The following is a 25,783-nucleotide window of genomic DNA, read 5'->3' on the forward strand; positions in this document are numbered from 1 at the left end:
AACGTATTCCTTATATTGCATTGCAGTCATTTACCAAAGAGTTCCAGAGGGCTGATCAAAGACAAAAGCAACCGAGAGATTTTTTTACCTAATTCAAAAACGTTACGTAAATTTGCAAAACCCACCACTTGGGCACTTCCATGAACCACTTTGGTATGGTTTTTTTTTCTCGCCCGAATCGTCTGGAACTTTGCAATAACAAGCATTTTAATACGACGCATATTGTGGCTAAATGTGAGCTTCCGAGAAATCCACTGCTGGAGTTAATCTAAAGTGCCAAGAATAGGACCCGGCTCCTTACCATTTGTAATCAAATTAAAAAATCTCTCAGTTCCTTACTTTTGTCTTTGAACAAACCTCTGAAACTCTTCAATAATGACTGCAATGTGATAAATTCACTAAAAATAAAACCGGTTATTTGTAGTTCGTCATTCTTATTTCATGACAATTCGAAAGTTGTTAATTTTGTATGAAAAAAACAGGATACAAACTTTTGTCTTTGACTGGATTTAAAAAAAAACTTCACTCATTATGAAAAAGAAAATGCAATAAACTACATGTTTTTTTTATTAAAGTCTCTTAAGGTGAAGATGAATCGAAGCCAAAGTTCAGATTTTCAAGAGCACGGATCTGGAGAACCAAACATCCATTTGAGCTGAAAACCTAATCGATTGATCACCACCACTTAGTGACCAATCGATTAGGTTTTCAACTTAAACTGCTATTTGGTTCTCCAGATCCGTGCCCTTGAAAATTTGAACTTTGGCTTCGATTCATCTTCACCTTAACACAACCGATAAATAAACCGAACATTTATTTTAAACTTATTTGTTGTTTTATTTCTTGCCTATCGCTACATTACATGTCCTTCTTGAAATAAACTCTGGGATTTGCTGAAAATTTGAAGTACAAAGGCTATAATTAACGTAATAAATTAACGTTCACCGTTGACGTTAAATCAACGCCAAGCGTTAACGCTAACGTTGATAAACGGCTCCTAAAAATCAACGCAAAATTCGTTGATCGTTACAATTAACGTCAACGAATCAACGAAACGTTCAAGTCAGAAAAAGCGCCTCTACCCTCCAAGTTCTCAACTAAAAGGATGATCCTCAACTAAAAGTAGATCGTACTGCGTTCTAAAAAATTCGCCGAAGACAGTAAGGTGCTATCTCTTAACGAATACAACAATAAAACAACACCCCTCGACCTGATGAAATCCCATAAGTTCTGGGCCTCCTATAACGCATCAGTGCTTCTTATGGTGCGCGTAATAAAAATGCGCATTATTGAAATGCGTTTAATAGGAGACCCGGCTGTATGATTGCCAACCAAGAAGATTTGGAGGCACATTTCTGTGATCTTCGAGTAAACTTTTTGAGCGAGGATGAACTTGATTATGAGTTACACTTCCGAGGAATCATTTGCGAGCATGGCGCTTAAAGGGTTCGAAAGCGTGGTATGCAGCCCTGGTACGGGTGGAGCACTCCAGAAAGATTTGGCAGTCATCGGTTCCAGCACTCAACTTCAAGGTAACTCAAGCAGCGAGCTAGTCCAAGAATAATCAAAATCAAATTAAATCGAACCCCCAACAAGAGATTGAATAGAACTAGCTTGCAATTCTCATATATTCGAGGAAAACAATTATATCTTGCGGTGCCAATAGGGTAATTTGGCCTTGTACAATATCGTCATTATGTTTAATCCCATTTTCATTCAAAAATAGACCTTAAGTTAATTTCTAACTATGGGGTGACTGTACAAAAAATAGGATGGATTAGAGAAGCTACCAGAAACAATAGTATGACATAATAGTCACTACATCGGACAACATCGCTAGTTTACCATTCGTGTATATTGATTTGGAATATCTATATTGATTTCGATTAACTCTAAACTCAGTTCGGAACAAAGTGGAATCTGCAACAGATAGGTGTTGCCTCTTAATTTGATGATTTTCAACCGAGCACTGTTCATTCGTTTGCCACGCTTGGTAGTTCTGTAAAACACATACATACAGTAGCATACATACATATAAACACATATTCATATATCCTTTTTTGACGAATCCATATCGGAATCATACATTTGATTATCTGGTTACCCCTTTGTAATAATTATCCTTGACAAGAATCTGACTTTTCCTAAATTGGGCGATACGTCACTAATATCTTTCTGCTGAAGCTCTTTCACTATCGAAAGTGTGTAAATATCCTATTCCATTTCAAAATATCTTTAGCATCCGATCTAAATATCTATACACTTTATACACATTTCTACACGTTACAACACTAAACTATGGACAGACCACTGGAACTGCAGACTGCACTGGTTTCAAAGGGAAGCGCGCCCCCTTAAAACCTGGGCCCACGTGGTCTGGAGATGTGATTGTGAAACGCTTGCGACGAATATTGAGTATACGATGGTGGTCTCGCTGGAAAAGGGGTTTCAAAATACAAAACACATAATTCAGTTACATTCCACTGGTGCTCCCCGGATACAGTCATCGCGTGCTATTGGGGTCGTGTCCTGAGACGCCCACAGCTTCCCGCGAATGACTGCTCAATGTTGTCATGTAATCAATCATAGCATTAGGTTACGGAAGGAAATACAATGTTATACACTATGCTCACAATTGCTGCAAAGTTTTTGCTTCGTTTTACGCTACGCTGTATTTTTGTGATATTGCCTTGTTTTCGTAGAGCTTTGGTATGTTTCCGTCACTACAACACCATTGGCTTCTATGCCAATTTTAGCCACAATACGATAGCGACAGACACTAGTCTACTAGTAGTAGCGGATGGTAGTAGTAGTAATAATAGTAGCGGAAGTAGTAATGTACCAGCACCTCGGGTTCGGAAGTGGCCGGGAGTTTGCCTCACTCCACACGATACTACAGAACTACAAGCAAAATAACGACGCAAAAGACGCACGTGTTAGTTGGTACGGGTCGAATTTCTTTCGGTCTGCGTTGATAAAAAAGATAAAGTGCAGAGAACCCTTATAGCAATGATTGTCAATTGCTGAGCTGAGCTTGGACCATTATTGTGGGATTTGAATGAAACTCCATTTGTTTGTGCAACAAAGATGTTGGAGGTGTCATAAATAGATATTTTATTTGAATCTCTGATTTGTGTGAAATTTCACAGACATAAAGATATATCAACAACGGTATATGTAATATGTATAAGTATATAGAGATAAATATAGAGCTCATATTTTTCATTATTTTGACCATTTCGTGCCCGCTTTTGTTCTGATTATTATAAAATACATCTACAATCTACATTTATATATATCATCTGACTGGCCGTATTTCTCTTTGAACCATGGAATATATCTTTCAGTGATAGAGCGGTTTTGTTGTTATTTTTATTTGGAGTAGATTAACAAGTATATTGTAGCACTCAAAAATCATTGACAAATCTTTTTTTTTTTTCTCTGTTGTGCTACTTTAATGATAGTTCCCATTTGGGGTACAGCCCCTAAAATGATTATTCAATTTATATAGCAACAGAAAATTTGTCTTTATGAAAGAGATTGTTCTTTTTTATGTCCCAAAGTAAAATTGGTTGATTCAGTTAGTTGATTGAAAAATAATGCTCAAATTATACATTTCGAATACATAAAATTGTACATATTTAGGATCTGTCAATTTACTTTTATTCAGAGGAGTGTAAGTTACATTTTGGTCGGTTTTAAGTTGAGTATACTCAAGAACTGTACTGTTTCCAAGCTTTCCAGTGGTATTTTTATGCGACTTTTCAGTTCAACAGAAAAAAATAACATAGTTCGTAAAATCTCGAAAACTTATTCATACAGACTCAAGTCAAAAAAGTATACAAACTTACTTTATCGATCCTACGTGTTAAGCAGGCGGAATTCTACACGTACCGCTCTGTACCAACTCAACTTTTCACTTTTAGAACGTTTAATTTCCGGATTTACAAAACGACGAAAGTAACATTTTCAACTTTCGCAACCTAACCACTACTTTCGCCGCCCCGCTGTATGGAGAGACAAAGTGACTTAACCACGAATCAAAACAAAACACTACTTGAGCCGATTTTACACTGGTAGAAAAACGTCGAAAGTAACTGAACGAAACGGCTTATCATTTTCTGATAATTATTTTTGTGGGAAATAATAGAAACTACCTAGTTTTTGAACGTGAGCTGAGTGTATGCAAAATTTGAGCGAAGTACACGGCAAAAAAATGTTAAAAAAATGATTCATTTTAAAACAGTTTTAGAAGATAGATTGTGATTTTTCCTAATTAATTTTCTCAAAACCGTATAAAAGTTACTTACGCCGATTTGAAAAAGTAATCGAGAAATATTGGCTTGTTTCAGGCTCCATTTGTGAAAAAACTTCAAAGTCGGTTTACTCAAAACTAGGTTTTTGTTACTTACACCCCTTTACGTCGAATCCCTTCATTTGTCAGTCAAGGTCAAAATAAGGTACCCCAGGTCGAAAGGGACCAAAAAAATGAATCTATGACATTTGGTCGTAAGAAATTTGGTCGAATGAAATTTGGTCGAAAGTACATTTGGTCGAACGGACATTTCGTCGAATGGACATTAGATCGAAAAGGTTTAAATGAAACAGCATTTTGTCGCGCATACGCAGGGTGATTGAATAATGGAAAACAAGTATCAACAACAATCTCTTATGGTTCGCGAGTTATGATTAAAAAAATTAATTAGGGTGGTCCTGAAAAATAAGTTTTTTCTCGATAACTTTTTATATAATAATTTCTCGCTAAAACTTTGTTCCGAGCACTTTTAGAACATTTGATTGCGCAACTTTATGCCGGTTCAGACGGTGTTCAGACAGACAGGACCAAGTGTTTTATCATGATTCCAGGAAAACGTTCCCCGAGCATGCGAAATATCAGAACATTTACTTTATTGGCCTTAATTATGGAACTCATCTGTTTGTTAATACATATGTATTAAAATAGCAACGGAAAAATGAGATTTGATGGTGTCCTTAACGCATCTTGAGAACGCCAAACTATCGTCTAGTCCGGTCTGTCTGAACACCGACGAATTCTACAAACAATCTATATGCGGTTTACAAAATTTTGTTATTCAATTTGATGGACCCTACTATCTCAACATATTACGTTTTTGACATGTCATGCTCTTTCTTCATTCAGGCATGTTCAGAAAGCCAAGATTAGCTGATCTTAAATGGAAGTAAGCCGACTTTTGTCACCACAGTCAACACGTCTTCCCTTACCCGATACATAATAATTTTCTCGTTTAATTGTTCAAAGCTTCTAACGCAAACTTTGTTATTCACTTAAAGTCATCAACACCGTGAGCAAAGCCATATATTTGCTTGCAAAAACACATAACAATAAGCCGATTGGCCACAAGTAGAGTTACCGATATTTAACATTCACTTCGCCATAAAGGTATTCTTTAAAGCAACTTTTTCCTGCCGTTTTATTCATAAATCTAACCCACGTCCGTAAGCTGCATTACCCGGAATTGATAGAAAGATCCCGAGCACATTCTCCAAATGCTTCCATCAGATGAGAATTAGCAGTGCATTATGAAGAACTATAAAATTTTAAGAGAATAATAAATTCATACTATCATCATGTTCACATCGTTGATAATAAAAGAGCTTGTTGAGGAGTCTTCAAAAAATGACGAAATATTAAAAGAATAATAAATTCACTAGAGCTATATATTTCAGTCAATATAATAAAGAACAACTTCTAAAAAGTTCTTTTGAAATATAATTTAAATCCTCGATATTAGTATAACCTTCAAATCACAAATAAATAGATTTTTGAAATTTTAAAATAAAATGTCCCGTTTTTCATTCAACAACATCCAATAATTCCGATTATTAAAGCGAATACGCTATCGTACCAACTTTGAAAAACATACATAACAATAATCAATTTTACCAAATGAAACAATAAAACATTTCAAAACAACCTTTCGACCAAATTTCCGTTCAACTTAACATCATTCGACCAAATGTCAGTCGATGAATTGTTCTAAAGCCATTCGACCAAATGTCCCTTCGACTAAATGTACTTTCGATCAAATGTCATTCGATCAAATGTCTTTCGACAAAATGTTCTAAAGTCCTAAAAAATAATAGTTCAAAAAAAATTATTAAATATAATTTTCAAATAACAATATTTTGCAAACCCAACAACACGATCACGTTTCGGCAACATTTTTGCTGGTGTGTTCGAATAATTTCGAAATAGTAAAAACTATAGAGGAAAGTTGTGAAATTAGCCATTAGATGCAGTTACCTCGCTAAACGGGGCAAGTGGGACCCATCCAGTTTCATGCGTCAATCAACATCAGTAAGTCAACCAGAAAACGAGCACTTAATGGTATGTCACATCGCACTTAATATTAACTGAAAATTCCTCACTAAAAGCGTAAACAGTTATTATGTTCAAAATATATCATTTATATTTTTTATTTATTTAAATATATTCAAAGTCAAGTCTAGTACACGACACTAAAGATGGCCTTACAGTTGAGTTCGAAATACGCGTATCTAGTAAAATCCAATGGTATAGTACTAAATTATGCTCTTCATTTATTTAAATATATTCTGTTATTATTGTTATGCATGGCAGAAAACCACTTAATGATATGGAACTTGTTTATCGCAACTACTAAATTTGGAAGAAATAATAAATAAAGTTCAATAATAATAGAAAAATAATCGTTCTCATAATGCATGATAATATGATAATGAAAATAACAATATATTTTGTACTAAATACATATCCGCATCTTCAACTTTCTAGAAAAATACCCCTTTGAAAAAGTTTTCCTAAATGAGCTATGATGGTACGTCCCACTTACCCCCGATGCTCCCTTGCCCCGTGGTACCTTATTCAATACAAAAAGTTATCTTCTGTAGCTGAAACATTGAAGGAGGGCCGAACTTTATTGGCTTGAACAGGAAAAATACTGATTTGTCAAATTGATGTTGACTGTTGAGCGCTACTGCAGATGTGTTTAACTTTCTTCTGATTAATGTTATTGATTTTTAAATTTGGTAACACACATGGAAATGCTATAAGCTGCCTTCATGACTTTTGATTATTTGTTTCAACATTGTGATTTAAAACGGTTCCAAATAATGTTCTAATGGAAATTTAAAATATGAATGATATTTAAATTCTACAGAATGGTTACCTTACAAACGGACTAGCCATTATTCTCATGGCAGTGTAAGGTGAAGAAATGTAAATCTAGAGAACGACTTCAAAAGAGGGGTAGGAATGTCGGAAGAATAAGTGATTATAGTTTTGCAACACATGTTTTTCAGCTACGATTGACTTCAATACAGGACGTTGGCTTTATTGGAAGTTTGCTTTTCCATGGCCGGGAAAAAAGACAAGTGGTTTCAAACCGGTGGTCCGCGGATCTCTGTAAAGGCTGTGAGGGCTTTTCAAGAGATTTACGAAACTATTGCATAGTACTTCTTCTGCTAATGCACAAATTGCACTGTTGTTTGAGTTTTGTGTCATTTCATACTTCTGACCAAACTGTTCATGAACATTAAATATTTCCCTGCAAATACATACATCTACATGTCGGTTCACCTAACAAAAGTTATCCAAATTATATTATAAAAAATCCTGGGCTGTTTGTTTTCTCACTAGAATTCTTGTATACTTTGAGTAAGAAGCGGCAGTTCATAGACACAATAAATTTTCACAGATATATTAGGTATAATTAATAGTAGTACAGTAACATAAAACCTTTTGCTTTCTACTAACTCGTTGGTCGTATTACTCACTCTATAAGACTGATACAAATATTTTTATGCCATCTCTCCCTTCAAAAAGTCAAAATTTTTGAGGGGAGAAAGAACGGATTTTTGTTTTGTTCAATATTTTGCGTTTTCAAATCCAAATGGAGTAAATACCCCAAGGACAGTTTATGAAGCCGTAAAGCATAAGGTAACATCTTTTTCTCTTTTTGAAAATATTGTTTTGTGAAATTAACTTTTTTTGCTTTTTTTTTGTTCCTTATTCATTATTGTACCTTCCTCTCGTACCTACCAAATGTTCACGGACATAAAAAATATATTTGCATCAGCCTAACACGGAATTCAATTTGAAACAAAAAATCGTATGCCTCAACGAAATTGTTCTTTATATGATTTCTTTTTCAACATCTAATGTTAAAGAAATTCTCACACTATTATTACATACTACAAATTTTATGATTCTAAACGTATCTAAAACTTATCTTGCATATTATCGTGATTACAATCAATCCTTAGTTTAACAAAAACTCTCAATCGATGGATCGACCAGAAACCCAACAGCATATAAATGATACATTAAAATATCTACACATTGGTACACAATCCCTCTATCTCTTTGGTCACTTCTGTCAGTCTTGGAATGGAAACATTCATTTCTAAACGAGTATTCAGGGCACAGGGGTAAAACTTACTGCACTATATAGTCTCTGCCAGTTCAGATCGTGGAGCATACGTGATTTTAATTAAGTTTTATCTTTTTGAAGAATTCCTATCGATATTGTCTTATGTGCAACAACGGGATGGAAAAGATTGCACTAGCTCACATTGAATATGCTTCTTTATTGCTTCTACTTATGCTTGCATGCATAGTAGGAAGTAGAATGTAGATTGATATTGAAACTGAATAACCTGATTTATGATTTAATCTATCATCGGTGTAACGTTACATAGATTCGTTTGATTAATTTTGCCATTTTGCTGTTTTTATATGATTTATATAAATATTTAGTCAGAAATTTTTAACAATATATACAGTATTGGACAAAACATTTGCAACTTTTTTGATTTTCCATACAAAATGACCAACTTTGGTAAGCTATATCTCAGTTATTTATAGACCGATGTGAATGAAATTTTGTTATTACATCAGACATAACTTGAATTTCAACATATATTTATGTGTAATTTTTCCAATCACAAGTTCAAAAGCAGTAACGGTTTGACTAAAGTCAATTTTTTGACGATTTTTTATAAATGACATAACTAAACATATTGAAGGATTAGCTTCATGGTGTCTTCAGCAAAGTTGTAGATTTTAACGAGGTGAACAAGTTTGCTGAAGACAGTTTTTGTGTAGGGCTATCAGATTTTGAGATAAATAGTTTTGAATTTTTCGTCGAAAATTACACTTTAGATAAACCGTTATAATTTATAAACCCATGATTGGAAAAATCACTCAAAAATATATGTTAAAATTCAAGTTATATCTGATGTTCTGTGAAAATTTCATTCAAATCGGACGATAAATAACTGAGATCTAGCTTACCAAAGTTGGTAATTTTGTATGGAAAATCAAAAAAGTTGCAAATGTTTTGTCCAATACTGTACTTTTGCAATCGCATATCAATAATTTAATTTTGGTTCGAACTTATAAGTTTGGTAACCGATATACTGAATCTAAGGGCAACCTTTCAAATTATTATAATTAGTCAATACAGTCGAATTTCATTCTTTGCGCTATCTTTAAGTGGGCTTAGTTTTAATTGGGCTCCCATTAGGTGGGCTATAGCCTACTTAAAACGAAGGCAAACGTCACTTTTTGACATTAAGCTCGATTTATCAATGTTGGTAGCCCTGAATTTCTATTGTATTCGATATTTTGACAGCTAAAAGCTCAGCCCGATTAGTGAAAGTCTTTCACTAGATGGGCTACAGGTTTAGTGCAATGAACGAAAGTTGACTGTAATTGGAAATATGATCTCTATTAAATAAATAAAAAAAAATACTTCATATGGATTTTTGTTCATTGTGCAATCGTAACTTCTACCCTCTCTAGTCAAAGCGGACATACTTAAAAGAAGGCCCTTCAGGGTGAATCATCTTATTTTTTCATTGTGAGTGATCAAGAAATACATTGAATTTAACGTTTGAATTTTATCAAAAATAATCAAACAAAACCGTAACCAAAAAAAAAATATCCTAAATAGTCAAATATTTAAGGTCGGAATGGGTCAAATATCAAATTTACTTATGGATGTGATGAATCGACGAAAAGGTGGTTGCAATGACTAGGTATATCTAAAATTTAAATTGTTTAGTGTTCGCTTTAGAATTGAAGCTTAACAGAACCATGAACCCAAGTGTTGTTGAACTAAATCAGGTAAGTGGGACTATGAAAAAAACGTCCAAGTTTTAGCCAATATCTTTTAATGTGTACGTGGATTGATATGCAAATGCAAGCATATTTTGTATGAGTGATACAATGAGATCACCTATAAATCCTCCCACCGTTATTTACAGGAGATCTGACTGTGTCACATTTCAAGGAATACAGGTCGGATTCGATTATTGTGGATTTTTGTCAACCAGAAACTTGATTATTCGTAGTTTGATTAACCAGTAAAAATAATTCGATGAAATACGAAGCACATGGAATTTGCAACAACCATTAACACGATTCAATATATTAGATCATGTTTTGGTAAAAGCCAATTTTCGAAGCCGTAGATCGTGTAGCTTCCAATATATTAACCGGTACATTTTAAAAAATGAAGCAAGTTTTAGCAGGTCAAAATCGATTGTTAAATTAGTGTTTGGCGAAAAAACAAATAACGTTCGATATATACGGACTGTAATTTAAAAATCCGCGAAAAATCCAGTCCGACCTGTATATTGTCGTTATTTAATTCCCACACTGTTCAATTATAAATTAATAGGAATTTGTTATAAAATGCAGTTTTGAGAATTATTTGCTTTCAAAATTTTTCGTAAAATAGATTTTTTTAAAAATGTCCATGATTTCATGTTTCGAATATATTTTTTTTATTATTTAAGAGGTTTTAAACCTGCATAGGTTCATTCGCCTCTGATTCAAATAAAATGGAATGCTAACCGGTGATCCGTATCATCCGTAAGAATCATAAAAATCGACATCCACATTTTCAGGACTGTTGATTTTAAAGCAATTATAGTGGAATAACGCATCACTTGTCGCTGTCCGCCGCTTATTTCGCAGGATGTAGTACTTGTCTAACGCTTAAACTTCAGTTGACAGGGTTTCAGTGACGTCACACTCAACCGATTCGCTGTCGTCATCCACCGAGGTCTCCAAGAGTTGCTCTAAAACGATACACACGATGGGGGCGTATGTTTGAGTTGTATTCAGAGGTGGTCTCAATTACATCAGCATGCCTAGCGCGTGCTAACGAGTATCATGCATAACGATAGGTCGTTTGGAAAAAATAAGAAAAGTGCAATAGTTGTAGAAATAATTCAAAATAATAACAATGTCATACACTTATATTCCAAAAAGGAGTGGAAATAAATGTAATTAAATATAACATTATGTAAATTAATCAGTAATGGAACAGTAAATGAACAAAATATTCCAACGCCACAGGCAATTGACAATCATTTGCAAAGGATTAACACAATCTCCAACAATATAGGGGTTTTCATCAGTTAACTAAGTCAAGCATGCTAAGACCATGGATTAGTTGTAACTACAATTACTAAAAGTCACAAAACGACTTACCGGGAGCTGCATTGCTGATTACAGTTACCGAACTGCTCTCTATGGAGAGGTCTATGCTCGGCGGCAAAGGTGGGGGCGGTTGAACCGATTCGATCGATAGCGGCACTACTCCGCTAGATTCATGCAAACGAGCAGGAATGGCCGGTGGAAGGTTGCTGTTGGCGGCGTTTACAGTGGCATTTGAGCCACCGGTTCCCACGTTGCCTGTATACATTGGCGAAATGGAGTTTACTCCGGGAGGAACGTAGGTTGGAGTGATGGGAGAAATCCCAACGGCGGCTATGATACGAGAGGATGAACCAAAGTTCTGATGCGGCGTTGGGAAGGATGATATGACGGTGCTGTTACCGGTAATGCGTCGATGTGCTGCTTGCGCTGCGAACAATAAAAGAACGTAAAATACCGAAAAATAGGAATGGATTCGGAAATCATACCATAGTTGGGTGGACTGCGAAAAGAGCTACTCTCCGGTGGGAGTTCCATCGGTGGTGGCAGTTGACTAGTAGTGTCCACAGAATTTTCCAGTATCCGACTGGATATGACCGAGGGCCGTCCATTTGGATACATCGACATGGTGGCATTATAGTTGGGTGGAGTAGGATGCATGTTGGATAAATGAATTCCGCTGGAAACCGCATAGCTCGAATGAGAATTCGGATACTGATGAGGTGGCCCGACGCCACCGCCGGTACCACCTCCAGTGCCACTTCCAATGCAGCACTGGCTACCGCTTGAAGCATGCGTAGGACTTATCGAGATACCGGCGTGATGATGATACGGAGTGTGATGGGTATGGTGGAAATGGGACAAATTGTTATGGTGCGCAAGCTGACTATGGTGATGAATGTTGTTCAATGGAGGTGGCAGTACCGCGCCTACCGATGGATGTCGTGGTTGATGAGGTCGAGTTTTGGTTTGTTCTGATAGTGAGAGCAGTTTCTTTACTGCCTGTGGTGATGCGGCTCCAAATTTTGGCGCTCCACTATTGCCACTTCCAGAGCTTCCTATTGAAAGACTACTCATGCCAAGACCAAGGGCTCCTTTTTTGCCCTCGCTAGTGGAACTAGTACTCGATGTTGTTGAGAGCGTAGGAGAAGGATAACGTTTTCTCACCTGCACGTTGTTTGGTGTACTTCCGCCCTGCTGTTCACACTCGAGCGACAGTTTGTGAAGTTCATCCTCGTCGGTAGTTACTTTCATATTATTTAGGTATGCCTTAACTCTTCTTACCATCTGTGCTTCCTCAAACATCTTTTTCGGATTGGGAGCAGCCGTTGATTTCTTCCTTCGCTTTACTGTTTGACTATTCACTGCAGGTGGAGGAGGCATCATAAGATTCCCACTGGATGGAACCGACATTTGATTCAGGGCAACCATAGCCGAGCTAGGAGGTTGACATTTCAACTCTAACATAGTAAGTATGTCATATGGAGAGTTGCACATTTGCAGCAATGTTCGCACTTCTTTCGAAATCATTCGTAACTTCTCAAAGTTTATGAGACTGTCAATTTTAGAATCATTGCCCAGATGTATAAATGTAAGATCTTTTTTCACCACTGGATAGAACGGAATGACCGGATGTTGAGCATTTAGCTCAGTTTGTATCAACTGGCGATACTTTGACATGTTCCTAGAAGGGTCCATCAGTTCCTGCAGGTCGTTGAACAATTTTTGATACTTGGAGGGTAACTTTTCCCATGTTTGCCTTAAACGTGAAACTGCCGCATGTCCCAGCCCACTAATTATTGCAAATAAGCTATTGAAATTCTTACATTCTTTACAGTGTCGTGCTATTTTTATGAACTGTTTGATAATCTTACATCGTCGCATCATATTATGTTCACTGCAAACTTCCGTCACGACCCAAAACATTTCCCTGTTGACTAGCTCAGCAAACTTCACCAACATTGGTTTACCATAACGACTCTTCAAGCTAAATAAATCGTCTATGTATTCTGTTGACTCAATTTGTCGGAATATCGAGAAATCTTGCAGCGTTAGCTGAATTGCTAGCTCGTTTGCATTCAGTTGCAAAAAATGTACCGCACTCTCGCGAATCAGTTCCGGTGCGACATCGTCAGGTACCAGGGTTTCAGTGATTCCATTTGTCTTTAAATAATACCTCGAACTTAATCCAATCCGCTCAGCGAGATTCTGCAGCTGATCCGGCAGCCGTCTTTGCTTGATCATTCCACCTTCTCCGACGCTCACTTCACAAAGCGAAAAATTTGAACTAGGATCGTGTATGCCAAATTCCTGCAACGCTAACATAACCACCTCGTGTGCCGTTGTTTCCTTATGAACTAATAAATATTTGCACGTTTGATCTGATTTGTATACTTTGAGAATGTGTTCAGGAAAATCACTAGCTCTAAGCTCCTCGTAGTATAACGTTCCACTTTTTGGAATGATTGCCTCGGTTGAGAGAGTTTTGGCCGGGGTGTGAGGATGTTCTCGGAGATCGGGATTACTTTGATATGTAGACGTTGGTGGGGTCTCGTCGGAATCCGCAGTTGTTATTGAAGATGTCGATATGGAGGACGCTTGTGACGAGAAGTTTACGCTGATACCAGAAGATCGATCACTACTATCATAGTTCGTACTGCCATTATTATTGCTATTGTTATTAATGCTGTCGTCTTGCATGGCCATATTTTTCGGCAACAGATTCATTTTGATGAGCGCTTTCTGAAGCCGTTTCTTACCGCCTAGGGTCATGAAGCTACCCTTGTTGTTGTTCATGTGCGATGATGATGGAGTGGACGCACCCGAATCTTTCCTACCGTACTCATCGCGCACAGGCAGTGGCATGAGGAACTGGGGAGTGGGCAAAAAACCCGCCTTGTCTACCAAATCAAGTGACTTTTGAGATTGCAACAAGTCTGCTCGTAATCCTTTTTTCAGGTCAATCTTTAGTTTGCTTGAATCGCCATCATTGTTCGAAAGCATTCCCTTGAACGCCCATAGGTTACTTTTTATTGTAATACTCAGATGGGTTGTGCCCATCAATAGCTCTAGAGCTCTTGCACATGTAATGTGTTCAAAGTTCTGTCCATTTACCTCTAATATTTGGTCACCTCGTTTTAAACCTGCATCGTATGCTTTTGTTTTGGGTTCAACTCTGGTAATAAAAATACCACCTGGTCCTCCGGAAATTTGAAAATTTAAATCTTCATCCCTAGAACTCCTTGCTAAGGTTACATTTCTTTCTCTAGCATTATGCTGAGCATATACATGCAATAACCTTAACTGCTCAAGCATATTTTTCTTTTCCAATGCAGACTCGAATATTTCCAAGAATTCCATCATTTGCGGGTCAGTGTCAAAATCGGTAAAATGGTTATTAACCCATAAGAGAACTACTCTCGTAACGCGATCACATATGTCATTCGCGGAAGCCTGGTGCATTGCATCTATAAGATCATTCCCATCATCAGTAGTATCTACGTTGAACCACTTCAATAACTGCTTTGACACGTCGATTGGATCGCTAATAAATGTTCGGAATGTCAATAGGAAATCTTCCACATAATTTTGGTCTGTCTGGGTAGTGTCTTCGATTAATTGCTGCGTTAATCGGTCCACAGTGCCTCGTATGACAACGTACCCTTTGCGGGAACCATTCTCTCCAGAACTGTTTCTAAGTTCTGTTACCATTACCACTTGACCATCTTCCTCAATTTTCCTAATGTTATCCTCCCCTTGATGTTGTATCCGATAGTAGTCTGTTTGAGTGATACACACAAACTGACAATCATCACATTTGGTCCTCATGATTCCCCTATGATAAAGCTTATCCATTGTTGGCAGAATGCCAAAACTATCCCCTATATGTAGATATTCCATCTCTCCATTGGCATGCTCGATTTCAACGTGCCCATTGATAAGCACACTCCACGAATCCAATTCCTCTCCATCGTTCATTACAATGGTTCCGGCTTTTTCGACTACGGCGAACACCATAACCGAACACAGTGCTCGCCTCACGGCAAATGTCATGTTGGTGAATGCTTTTAGCTTCTGTGTGAACTCAAGCAATATCTCGATATCATCCATGGTTCGATCGCTAGGATCTTTTTCCAAGCATTCTCGCACCGTATCTCGAACACTCAAGCTCTGAAAAACGAACCAATCAGACGAACGACAAATCATTGAGAGATTAATTGCTACAAAACCACCACAGCATTTAGGCAACGGTTTGCAGTAACGACTGACTGTTACTTACATCGATACTCTCGGCGATATCCTCTTCATCGGAATCCACTACCGATTCCACCAGCCCTGAAAGATCGACTTCGTCCGAGTCAAGAGACGAGCTCGTGACGGACGTCATCGTTTCAGCCTGGCTTGTGTCACTGGAATGCGATAGACGGTTCCCTTTGTCGTACAACTCCGGTGGCAGACCGGCAGTGAGCTGAAACAAATAATGGAGAAATGTGTTAGCTTTAGTATATTTGATGACTAATGAATGATATGATGTTGTGGCCAAATATGAACCTAGTAGTAATAAAAGAAACCCTGTCGAAATGATTCAAAAACGTAGGAATAGGATATATATGTAATTCTTTGGAATTTCTGTGAAGTTATTTATATTTATACATATTTTAAACTTTTAGTCCTGCCTTTAACTAGAGTTGAAATTAATTCAAAATTTCAGGGATTATCTTCAAAAAATTACAAACTGAAAAAAAATCATGGCGATGTTAGAAATTTCCTTTGTAACCCCTTGATAATAGACGTTTGATTATATTAACCCGTATAGGCCTGAGTGAAAGCAAAAATTCTAAAACCCTCACCGCTCAGCGAATTCTTAATGGATTCAAATGATTTTTTATCAGTATACTGGCACACATATCTAGTTTCTAGAAGTGGACTGTGGAACGCGGAAATATTCCTGTGGCCGGAGTTATTTCGGTGGATCACTGGGTCAGGTCGGGTGAGAAGGGTACTGTGCTTTTGTGCCCCTGAAAGTAGGCAAACTTCAAGTCACAGATAATTTCCGCAATCGGCTAAAATGTGGCCACTACATTACGGAATTTTAAGAAAATTGCATCAGTGTAAATCTTTTGAGAAATGATTGAATTGGATAACTATGACTTTTGAATTTGATTAATCCTACAAATGCACATTTTCGGGTTCTAAGACGCCTCAAACTTATGATAAAGCGGCCAATTTGTATCTGAACAACTGTGTCAAGCTTATGGGAATGTATTTTAGTGCACAATTATGTTTGATTTTTACTTTTCGAGAGTTGAAACGGTTTAGTAACCAACAAATCTACAGCCGGTTCTTCCGGGCATTACGTTCGAATAGCCACATCCGGTATATTTTAAACAGTGCTAAACTCTTCATTTATAATGTTGAATATCAGATCTTAATGATTTATGCAAATAAAAATGATTGTGATTGCAAATAAATAAAGGTTACTTGGCATGTCCCAAAAAATAGCCCTTATTTACCCGACTTGACCCAGTGACCCATCGGAATAACTCCGGTCACAGGAATATTTCCGAGTTCCTCTGGCCACTTCCAGAAACTAGATATGTGGGCCAGTGAACTGACAAAAAAAATTTTGAATCCGTTAAGAATTCGCAGAGCGGTGAGGGTTTCAGTAATTCACTCAGGCCTATACGGGTTAATAAAAAAGTTATGCTACAAGTGAACTGCTGCGTAACTAGTATTGAACAATTACAGTGTTTTAAAAAAGAAATATAATTTCTCCCCCTTCCCTTCATTGGTCTGTATTCTGACGTGGCAGGCATCATTATCGCCTAAAAATAGAAGATCACCAGCACTTATACACTGAGGGTGTCTGTTAGTCCCAAGCAGTCATCTGGTTGGTTCCGTGTGTAAGTGCAGCTGATCTGACGACACTGGAGTAGCAACCACTGTCGTCAGATCAGCTGCACTTACACACGGAACCAACCAGATGACTGCTTGGGACCAGGGATTGAATCCTGAGAAAATTGAGAGAATCTCTCACGTATCGCTCTCTGTAACTATCATAACATGCTGCACATTATGAGAGACTGTTTATCGTATACTGCTACAAGTTTGATCAGATTGGGGGGATAGTAGTGCATGATAAAACCCCTCTAAACATGCTCCAAGCCTGGGGGACACTGTTGTTATTGGAAGTTCGTGGATTGTTTATCGTGCCAGTAAAGAAAAACACCTATCCCCAACGGTAAACAAGCGAGAAAAATGGATTTTATCATCGCTCTCTCGTTGGGGCTCTCGCTCGCTGCTTCCATTTATCAGACTTGTTACACCTTGCGATACAATGACGATCGTGGACCGCAACAGATGGGATGTTTTTCTTTGCTTGCTTTGATCGTGCTTCATTCTCAAATGAGAGCGAATTCTGCAACGCCTGGCAACCACGGGCGGCCAATCAAGCTCAAGCTCAAAATTGTTCATGCTAGATTTTATTACGGCATGAAATGTAAAGCTATAAAACGACTAAAGGTAAGTATTTCCAGATGTGGAGAGTTTCTCAATAAGGCCCAGACGTTGAGCTCGGAAAGCAGTCGGACATTTAATCACATCAAGTGAACTGCTGCGTAACTAGTATTAAATAATTACAGTGTTTTGAAAAAAAAATAACGGATAAGTATTTGCAGAATAGAAGCTGCTTACAGATATTGATCACATCCACTCCAAAATGTTCTGAAAATCCAACAATGTTCGATATTTAACTGCCCAAGTATCAATATTAATGTTATGCTATTCTTAAAGTGTTCTCTAACACTAATTAAACCATTAATTCTTCAAACCTACGCCAACCCAATCATAAACCTCTCATAAGACTGAAGAGGCCCATACTTAAGACGGTGTTGGAGAGCAATTGCTTATAACTTTCAAGTATCTCTTAAAGCTTGTAATCATGTCCTTATGACAGTCCTCAACACTTCAATAAACTTTCCACAAGTAGTTTCCAAGACAACTTGAACTCACAATATGTTTATCATGTTGGTTTGGATAACAAATTAATAAACACTGGTTTATGATATTGTCTACCATAAATAACACAAAAAGCAGATAAAATCATTTTTGATGATATATAACTTTCCGTTTTTTCTGTGTTTACGTGACATGCTTCAGGGAAACAATTTCATTAATTTGGGGCCCGTAAATGTTGAACATTCCAGCATACGTGGAATCTCTCATTATGGATTCCATTCCAAAACATCTATTATTACAATCATGGTTGTAGTTTTATTCAACACTTTAAAAGAACCATCATAAATATTACTGAACTCGGGCAAGTGTAACAAGTATCACTTGCGATTTCTTAGGCTTAAGGCGATCTTGATGAAGACAAACTGATCTTCTTGAAGAACGTACGCTTCCATTCTTCCATCATTATACAGTCGCCTCTCAACATCTCGATATCGAAGGGACCATAGAGATAGGAAGAGATCGAGACATACTAGATTGAAAATCACTCCGTTACTTGGAAAATTAAAAACAAACAGACGTCATTACGTTTTGCAAATTGTTTTGAATCCCTAAAATCTAGTCTAGTAACCTTTGCTAATGGGCAAATCGTCATACAGAGAGAAAATCGGGAATGAAAATCACATCGAGATAGGGAGATATCGAGATAAGGAGGATATCGAGATATAGAGAGTGAAAATGTATGCAGAAAGAAGGAACCGAACAAATCATCGACTTAGGGAGAAATATCGAGATGTAGAACATCGAGATGTGGAGAGTCGACTGTAGCACGCTTTTCATTACGCCTGTTACATAGGCAGTCTGCTAACCAAACAGCAAGCCTCTCTGCCATGAAAATTAGCCCCCCTCACCCTTCCCGCATGAACTAGCGTAGACGCAGTGGTAGATACGGTCTACCGTGGGAGCCAGTTGAATGCATAATCAATTTCTCCACCCTCCTCTCATTGGTCTGTATTCTGACGTGGCAGGCATCATTATCGCCTAAAAATAGAAGATCACCAGCACTTATACACTGAGGGTGTCTGTTAGTCCCAAGCAGTCATCTGGTTTGTTCCGTGTGTAAGTGCAGCTGATCTGCTGACACTGGAGTAGCAACCACGGGCGGCCAATCAAGCTCAAGCTCAAAAGTGTGTTCATGCTAGATTTTATTACGGCATGAAATTTAAAGCTATAAAACGACTAAAGGTAAGTATTTCCAGATGTGGAGAATTTCTTGATAAGGCCCAGACGTTGAGCTGGGAAAGCACTCGGACATTTAATCACATCCAGAAGTCCACCTTGCAAGGAGGTGTTCACTGTTCAGTGATCCAGTTGCGCTCCTACAGTTTTGGACAAAACATTTGCAACTTTTTCGATTTTTCATACAAAATGACCAACTTTGCTAAGCTATATCTCGGTTATTTATGGACCGATTTGAATGAAATTTTGGCAGAACATCTAAAATAACTTGAATTTTAACATATATTTTTGAGTGATTTTTCCAATCACAAGTTTAAAAGCAGTAACGGTTTGACTGAAGTAAATTTTTTGACGATTTTTCATAAATGACATAACTAAACATATTGAAGGAATAGCTCCATGGTATCTTCAGCAAAGTTGTTGATTTTAACGAGATGAACAAGTTTGCTGAAGACAGTTTTTGTGTAAGGCTATCAGATTTTGAGATAAACAGTTTTGAATTTTCCGTCAAAACTTACACTTTAGTTAAACCGTTATTACTTATAAACACGTGATTTAAAAAAATATTCAAAAATATATGTTGAAATTCAAGTTATATCTGATGTGCTGTGAAAATTTCATTCGAATTGGTCTAGAAATAACTGAGATGTAGCTTACCAAAGTTGGTCATTTTGTATGAAAAATCTAAAAAGTTACAAATGTTTTGTCCAATACTGTATATCGTGGCCAAAAGGAGGAAAACCACTGGAACTGGTTGTTTACGTTATTAGTAAGTTGTGCGCCGTGAGTTCAACAATGACTTCCGTGAAGAACAGATCAGAAATCCACACAAGGCGCCCCTGCAAACGATAGGATTAATAATACTACAATCAATAATGTACATATTAGTGCGCTGATTGATGGGGGAGAAATTTATGATGTTCTTGGCCAAGAGTTTTTACTCTCGCTCACGAGCGCATTCTAACAGATAAGTACGAGAGTTTCATAAAACTGTCGCTAAGGTCACTTGTTCTTGAAGTGCTCTTGAAGAAGTGTTTAAAACCAAAAACGGTTCAAGATCATTTGTATTGAATGGAAATCACTATAAAACCTAGAAGAATATGCAAATCTATGATAAAACTATCATAAATAAAATTAAACCTGTTAGAATCTAAATTGTTACTTGGGTGTTGAGTGTTTTAGAGTATGTAAAGTTTAGAGAGTTACATTTCATAACGATTTGATTATTTAATACAAAGTGTTCATTCAAAATCAGTTTTCTAATTCCTGGATGCCTAAAATTTCAGAACCGGATGACATCACGGTTCTGCGACTTCATATTCTCAGATATGTTTAACAGAAAGTTTAAATATTTAATTTGACTCCTATTTTTTAACTACTGACTTCAAACCGTTGTCTTCAAATACACAAGTTTTTTTTCACCGATCAAAAACTCTATACAGTTTGATAACATCGGAACACCATTGCAGTTTCATAATTGAATTAAACAGAGTTCAAGTTTTTTTTTTTTTGAGAAATTTTGAAAGTATACCAAAAACAAATGCGCTCTGTGTATCTGAATTCAGATCATTGATCCACTAACCAATAATGTTTATAATGGTCAACCCATCCTCCACTAAGAATGCCTTCAAAATAATGATTCCAGAGGAATTTCTCGATCTGGTGCAATTCCCTTTGGATCTGAAGAGAGACTTTTATTGCATAAACGATATCTCACAAAACAATGATTGGACTGCTAGCTTGCAAAAAAGTGACCTAACTGCAAACAAGCATATTCCCAGGAATCCATCATCATTGCCCAGCATATCGTCAAGAAATGACGATTCAAAATTCTACCTAAGATTACTTAAAGAACCTTACTATTTATAAAACCATTTAAAAGCTCTTCATGAACTCATTAAGCATCTCACAAGCAATACACTGAGAATGAAGAAAGATTTTGTTGTAAATCTGCAGAAACCCATACAAAATCATGTCAGGGACTCACGAGGATTATGCCGTAGATCACGGATTATTCAAATTAGTGAACTAAACAAGACTTCTTCCAAAACCCGAATAATTTGCTCCAGGAATCCGCCAAAAATCAATTCTCAATAAATGTGTCCAGAATTTCATCGAGAAACCACTTAGATCTCCCAAGAAATTCCCAAAAAATCTACTATTTAAATTTTTTGCTCAATTTTGCTCGAAATTTCAAGAAAAATCCGATAAAGTTCCTACATATTTTTAGGGATCTCGTTCGTTTCTTCAGAATATCCTGTGTGATTTTATCCATGGATTCGATTGATTCTTTACCTGGAAATCTCCTGGAAGACTTTCTTGAGAAATATCTCAAAGAATGACTAGATGAAAATTGTTGCATCAAATCCTATGAAATCCCTGGAGAAGTTTCTGATTTAATTCTCGAAGATTTTCTAAACGAGAGTTTTGGAGCATGTCCTAGGAAATCGATGGAAGAATGACCGGATAAAATCCTGGAGGATTTAAAACTTTTTTTAAACAATATCTAAAACAATATTTGGAGGAATTTCTGATAAAATCACTGAGGTAATTTCTGTGGACAGAATCAGAATGTGTTCATCAGATATTTGAAACAAAAGGGAAAATTCTTGGAGGAATTCCATTTGAAAAAAATCTCTGATTGAACTCCTGAATTTATGAGTAAATACCTGAAATAATTTCGGATAAAATTTCTAGAAAATATCAGGGTGTTCGGGAAATACCCGAGAAATTGGAGAACAAACCAAAATGTCCTGGTCCTGGTAGAGAGGAAACTTGGCAAAAGGCAGACCGAGGGTTCAGCCTTGACAAGTTAAGCTGTCAGGCAGCTCCAACTGAATACCATACAAAAAAAAATGAAATAGGAATACTTTTCACCAAGTTCTTTGAAGAATCACCAAAAAGGATTCTATAAATGATCCTTCGTTTATTTAATTATAATTGTTAGCAGAGTGTGGTTTATTAAAACCTGGTTTGAGCTTTTTGACAAATGGACGGTATATCTAAGAATTCCCGTTTAGCGGGTTGCTGAAGATATTGATGCTGATTCTTGGCGGAGTCTTTTTTGGATACCTATCTTGACTAGTCCTTGATCTACAACAAAGTCTTCATAAGGTCCTTGACGAGAGACGAGATCTTGTATTCTGCATGTTTACAGCGAATTTTTCTAGCCGTTCACAAAGGTTCTTGTAGGATCCCCAATTTATAAATCACAAAGTGTTTAGTTATTATGAGGCAAATTTTTGTTAGATTCTTAACAATATTGACTAAATTGTCGATCTAAGATGCCTATTTTTGATTGATATCAATTTTCACCAAAACAAGATCTTTTCCAGAATAGTCATAAGCAATGTCTAACGCATAATTTAAAAACCCTGATCTTTTGTGATCAAATAATTTAAATACACAGAGCAGAATTGGGTTTTTAATGTAATTCAAAAATATCTATGAGTTTTCTATAAACACTTTTCGTATTTTTGCCTTCGAACAACACCTTTCGTAGTTTCACTCACATGAATGAAAATAGATATCCTGGAAGGCTATCTTAAACCACGCCAAATATTGTCTTCGACGGTTCCGAAGGTTATAAGCGATTATTCGACAAAACATAACTAGAAGATCGACGTGGTCTTAAGGTAACTTGAGCAAACTTTCAGTTCTGAAAATTTATAAATTTGCCTAAAAGATTTTCAGTGTTGATTTGTCCAAAACAAACTCAACCCGTTTTAAACTCAGACTATAGAAAAATATCAACAATATTTCATAAGAGAGAAACTTAAAAGTAGATGGAGTACCGTATACCTTTTAATACCGCTCCTAAATGCTTATCTTTGACAGATACGCGTATTTCGACTACCACTTACAGTCTTCTTCAGTGTCAGTTACTCGTATCCAGTGGAATTCCATTTGAAAAATAGTGGATACGAGTAACTGACACTGAAGAAGACTGCAAGTGGTAGTCGAAATACGCGTATATGTCAAAGATAAGCATTTAGGAGCGGAATTAAAAGGTATACGGTACTCCACCTACTTTTAAGTTTCTCTATTGAGATTCTGCTCAGAGGATTCGAACATTAATTAAAGAATATTTCATAAAATTAATATGCCAAATGTGTGATTAATCCTGTGTTACCTTATATATAACATCCAAGAACAAGCAGCTGGAGAATTTACATAACCTTCCTGAAAGCTAACGCTAGATTCAATCACTAGTTATATCATTTACTAATTCAAAATTTAACTATCTAAATAAATAATATAAAAAATGATGTTCTTATGCCACCAAACTAGTAATCCTTTATATGGAGATAAGCGAAAGGAAACATAATATTGTAACACGAACATGACTTCCTCATTGCTAAAAAGTGTATTTTGTTTCATTATAGATCTTAGAAAAATTCCAAACATATAATCAGCAGAAAAAAAAACAACAACTAAATATCGCATGGGCAAAAATAAAACGAAAATATTTCATATTTTTTGCTCAATGCAAAACAACTTTGACAGAAATGTCAGCTTCCGCGAATCTCCCATATAAAGGATCACTATAGCAAACTTCATAGGGTTTTCTAGCAAATGTCAGGAAAACGTCAAAACACAGCATCATGACGTTATTCGGCATCCGGCAAAATTCCGGAAATTGTCAATGTGTTTTTGATTGGCGGAGCCGAATTTATTTAAAATTCTTGAAAAAGTCCACCAATAATCTCTCAAAAAGTTTTTAAAGCAATTCTTGAGAGTAGAGCGTAGATGAAATAGCGTAGAAATTCTAGTAGGGTTTCTTGACAAAATCTCTGAACGCATTTCTTTAAAAACTCTATAATAATCGTTTGCGGATTTTCTTCGAAGATTTTCTGTAAGATTAAGGGAAAAGTAGAAAATTATCTGGAGGAAATCCTAGAATAGACTTTGGAAAAAAATTCAAAGTTATCCCTAAGCAAATTATTAGAGGTAGTAGCGTTGAGGGCTCAAGGATTTCGTAGAGCATGATTTGGATAAATTCCTTCAAGCATCCTTTGAAAAATCGCTGGAAGAATTCCTCGAACAATTGGCCGGTGTTCAGACAGAACGAACTGGATGGTATTTTGGCACTCTAAACATACGTTAAGAACTTCATAAATTCTGATTTTTTCGATACTATTTCGATACAGATGCATCATCAAATAGCTAAGTTCCATTATTACAGCAAGGAATACAAATATTTTGAATTTTCGAATTCCTGGGAAAAGTTTTCCTGAAAGTATTAAAAAAACACACTTAATTCAGTCTGACTGAACACCGACCAATTGGTAGATGAATTTCTAGAAGAATTTCTGAAGAGAACCCTGTTGACGTCCCTGAATGATGAAATCTCTGAAAAAATCACCAGGATAATTCCTGGAGCTTTTCGTTGAGGAATCTGAATTGAAGTTCTTGAAAAATCTGATGAATAGCCACGTAATAGTTTCTGAAGGTTTTCTCCGGAGCGTGCATCGGAATTCACTGCAGGCAGAGTAGAGCAAACTGCTACAAGATAACTGCTTCCAACCATGAGCAGAGGGTCAAAGTAAAAAATATATTGGATTATACTGTGTTATATTGTGTTGTATGTTGAGGCGATTCAAAATCGAAATAAGTTTGTAAATCCAATCTCCTATACCTATCTTTCATACTATCTTTACAATAAAAATTGTGATCTGGGAATTTTTTAGCTTTTCGGTGGCGATTTAAAGGTGGCTCAAAGATAATGTAGGTTTTATGAAAATTATTTTAGGAAAAAAACGAAAAATGTGCCAAACACGTTAGTACTGTAATGTCAGTCAGTACAACATCATCATCTCATAGTGAGAACTCATTCTTCAAACCTTAATACAGGAAGTTGCTGTATTTTGAATCGCCCTAGTGGTATGTGGCCACCCTAAAACACCGGCTTGCTTTTCTGGTTCGACTATTTAAATCTAGGCTGATTTTTCTCCTATTTGATTTTTCCTTCTAAATCTGACCAACAATGCCTACGGGCAAACGATTGTTTAAAATTTGTATGAGGCAACTCTAGCGTGTGCAATTATGTATTATTGATTTAGCATGCATTCTTGTTTCTAAATCGTCCGAGTTCCATTGATGAAAGCTAATTGACCGCTG

At 36.6% G+C, this 25,783-nt stretch overlaps 1 protein-coding gene across 9 annotated transcripts in view; it reads right to left on the reverse strand.

Moving 5' to 3' along the window:
- Window positions 1-1,651: 1,651 nt before the first annotated feature.
- LOC5566803 (rap guanine nucleotide exchange factor 2) overlaps window positions 1,652-25,783 on the reverse strand; it is a 64,856-nt gene continuing 40,724 nt past the window's right edge. For 7 of the 9 annotated variants that reach the window (XM_021846867.1, XM_021846866.1, XM_021846865.1 and 4 more), the window contains 4 exons: window positions 15,750-15,938; window positions 11,959-15,640; window positions 11,525-11,899; window positions 10,102-11,109 (listed from right to left, as the gene is read on the reverse strand). In XM_021846867.1, coding sequence (XP_021702559.1) covers window positions 11,027-11,109; window positions 11,525-11,899; window positions 11,959-15,640; window positions 15,750-15,938 — 4,329 coding nt within the window. In that variant the 3' untranslated portion in view covers window positions 10,102-11,026. Of the gene's footprint in view, window positions 2,435-2,685; window positions 2,902-10,101; window positions 11,110-11,524; window positions 11,900-11,958; window positions 15,641-15,749; window positions 15,939-25,783 lie in introns of those variants that run through there. The other 2 variants (XM_021846871.1, XM_021846873.1) reach the window with 2 other exon arrangements.

The sequence above is a fragment of the Aedes aegypti genome, chromosome 2, assembly GCF_002204515.2.
Source record: "Aedes aegypti strain LVP_AGWG chromosome 2, AaegL5.0 Primary Assembly, whole genome shotgun sequence".
NCBI classification, from domain to species: domain Eukaryota; kingdom Metazoa; phylum Arthropoda; class Insecta; order Diptera; family Culicidae; genus Aedes; species Aedes aegypti.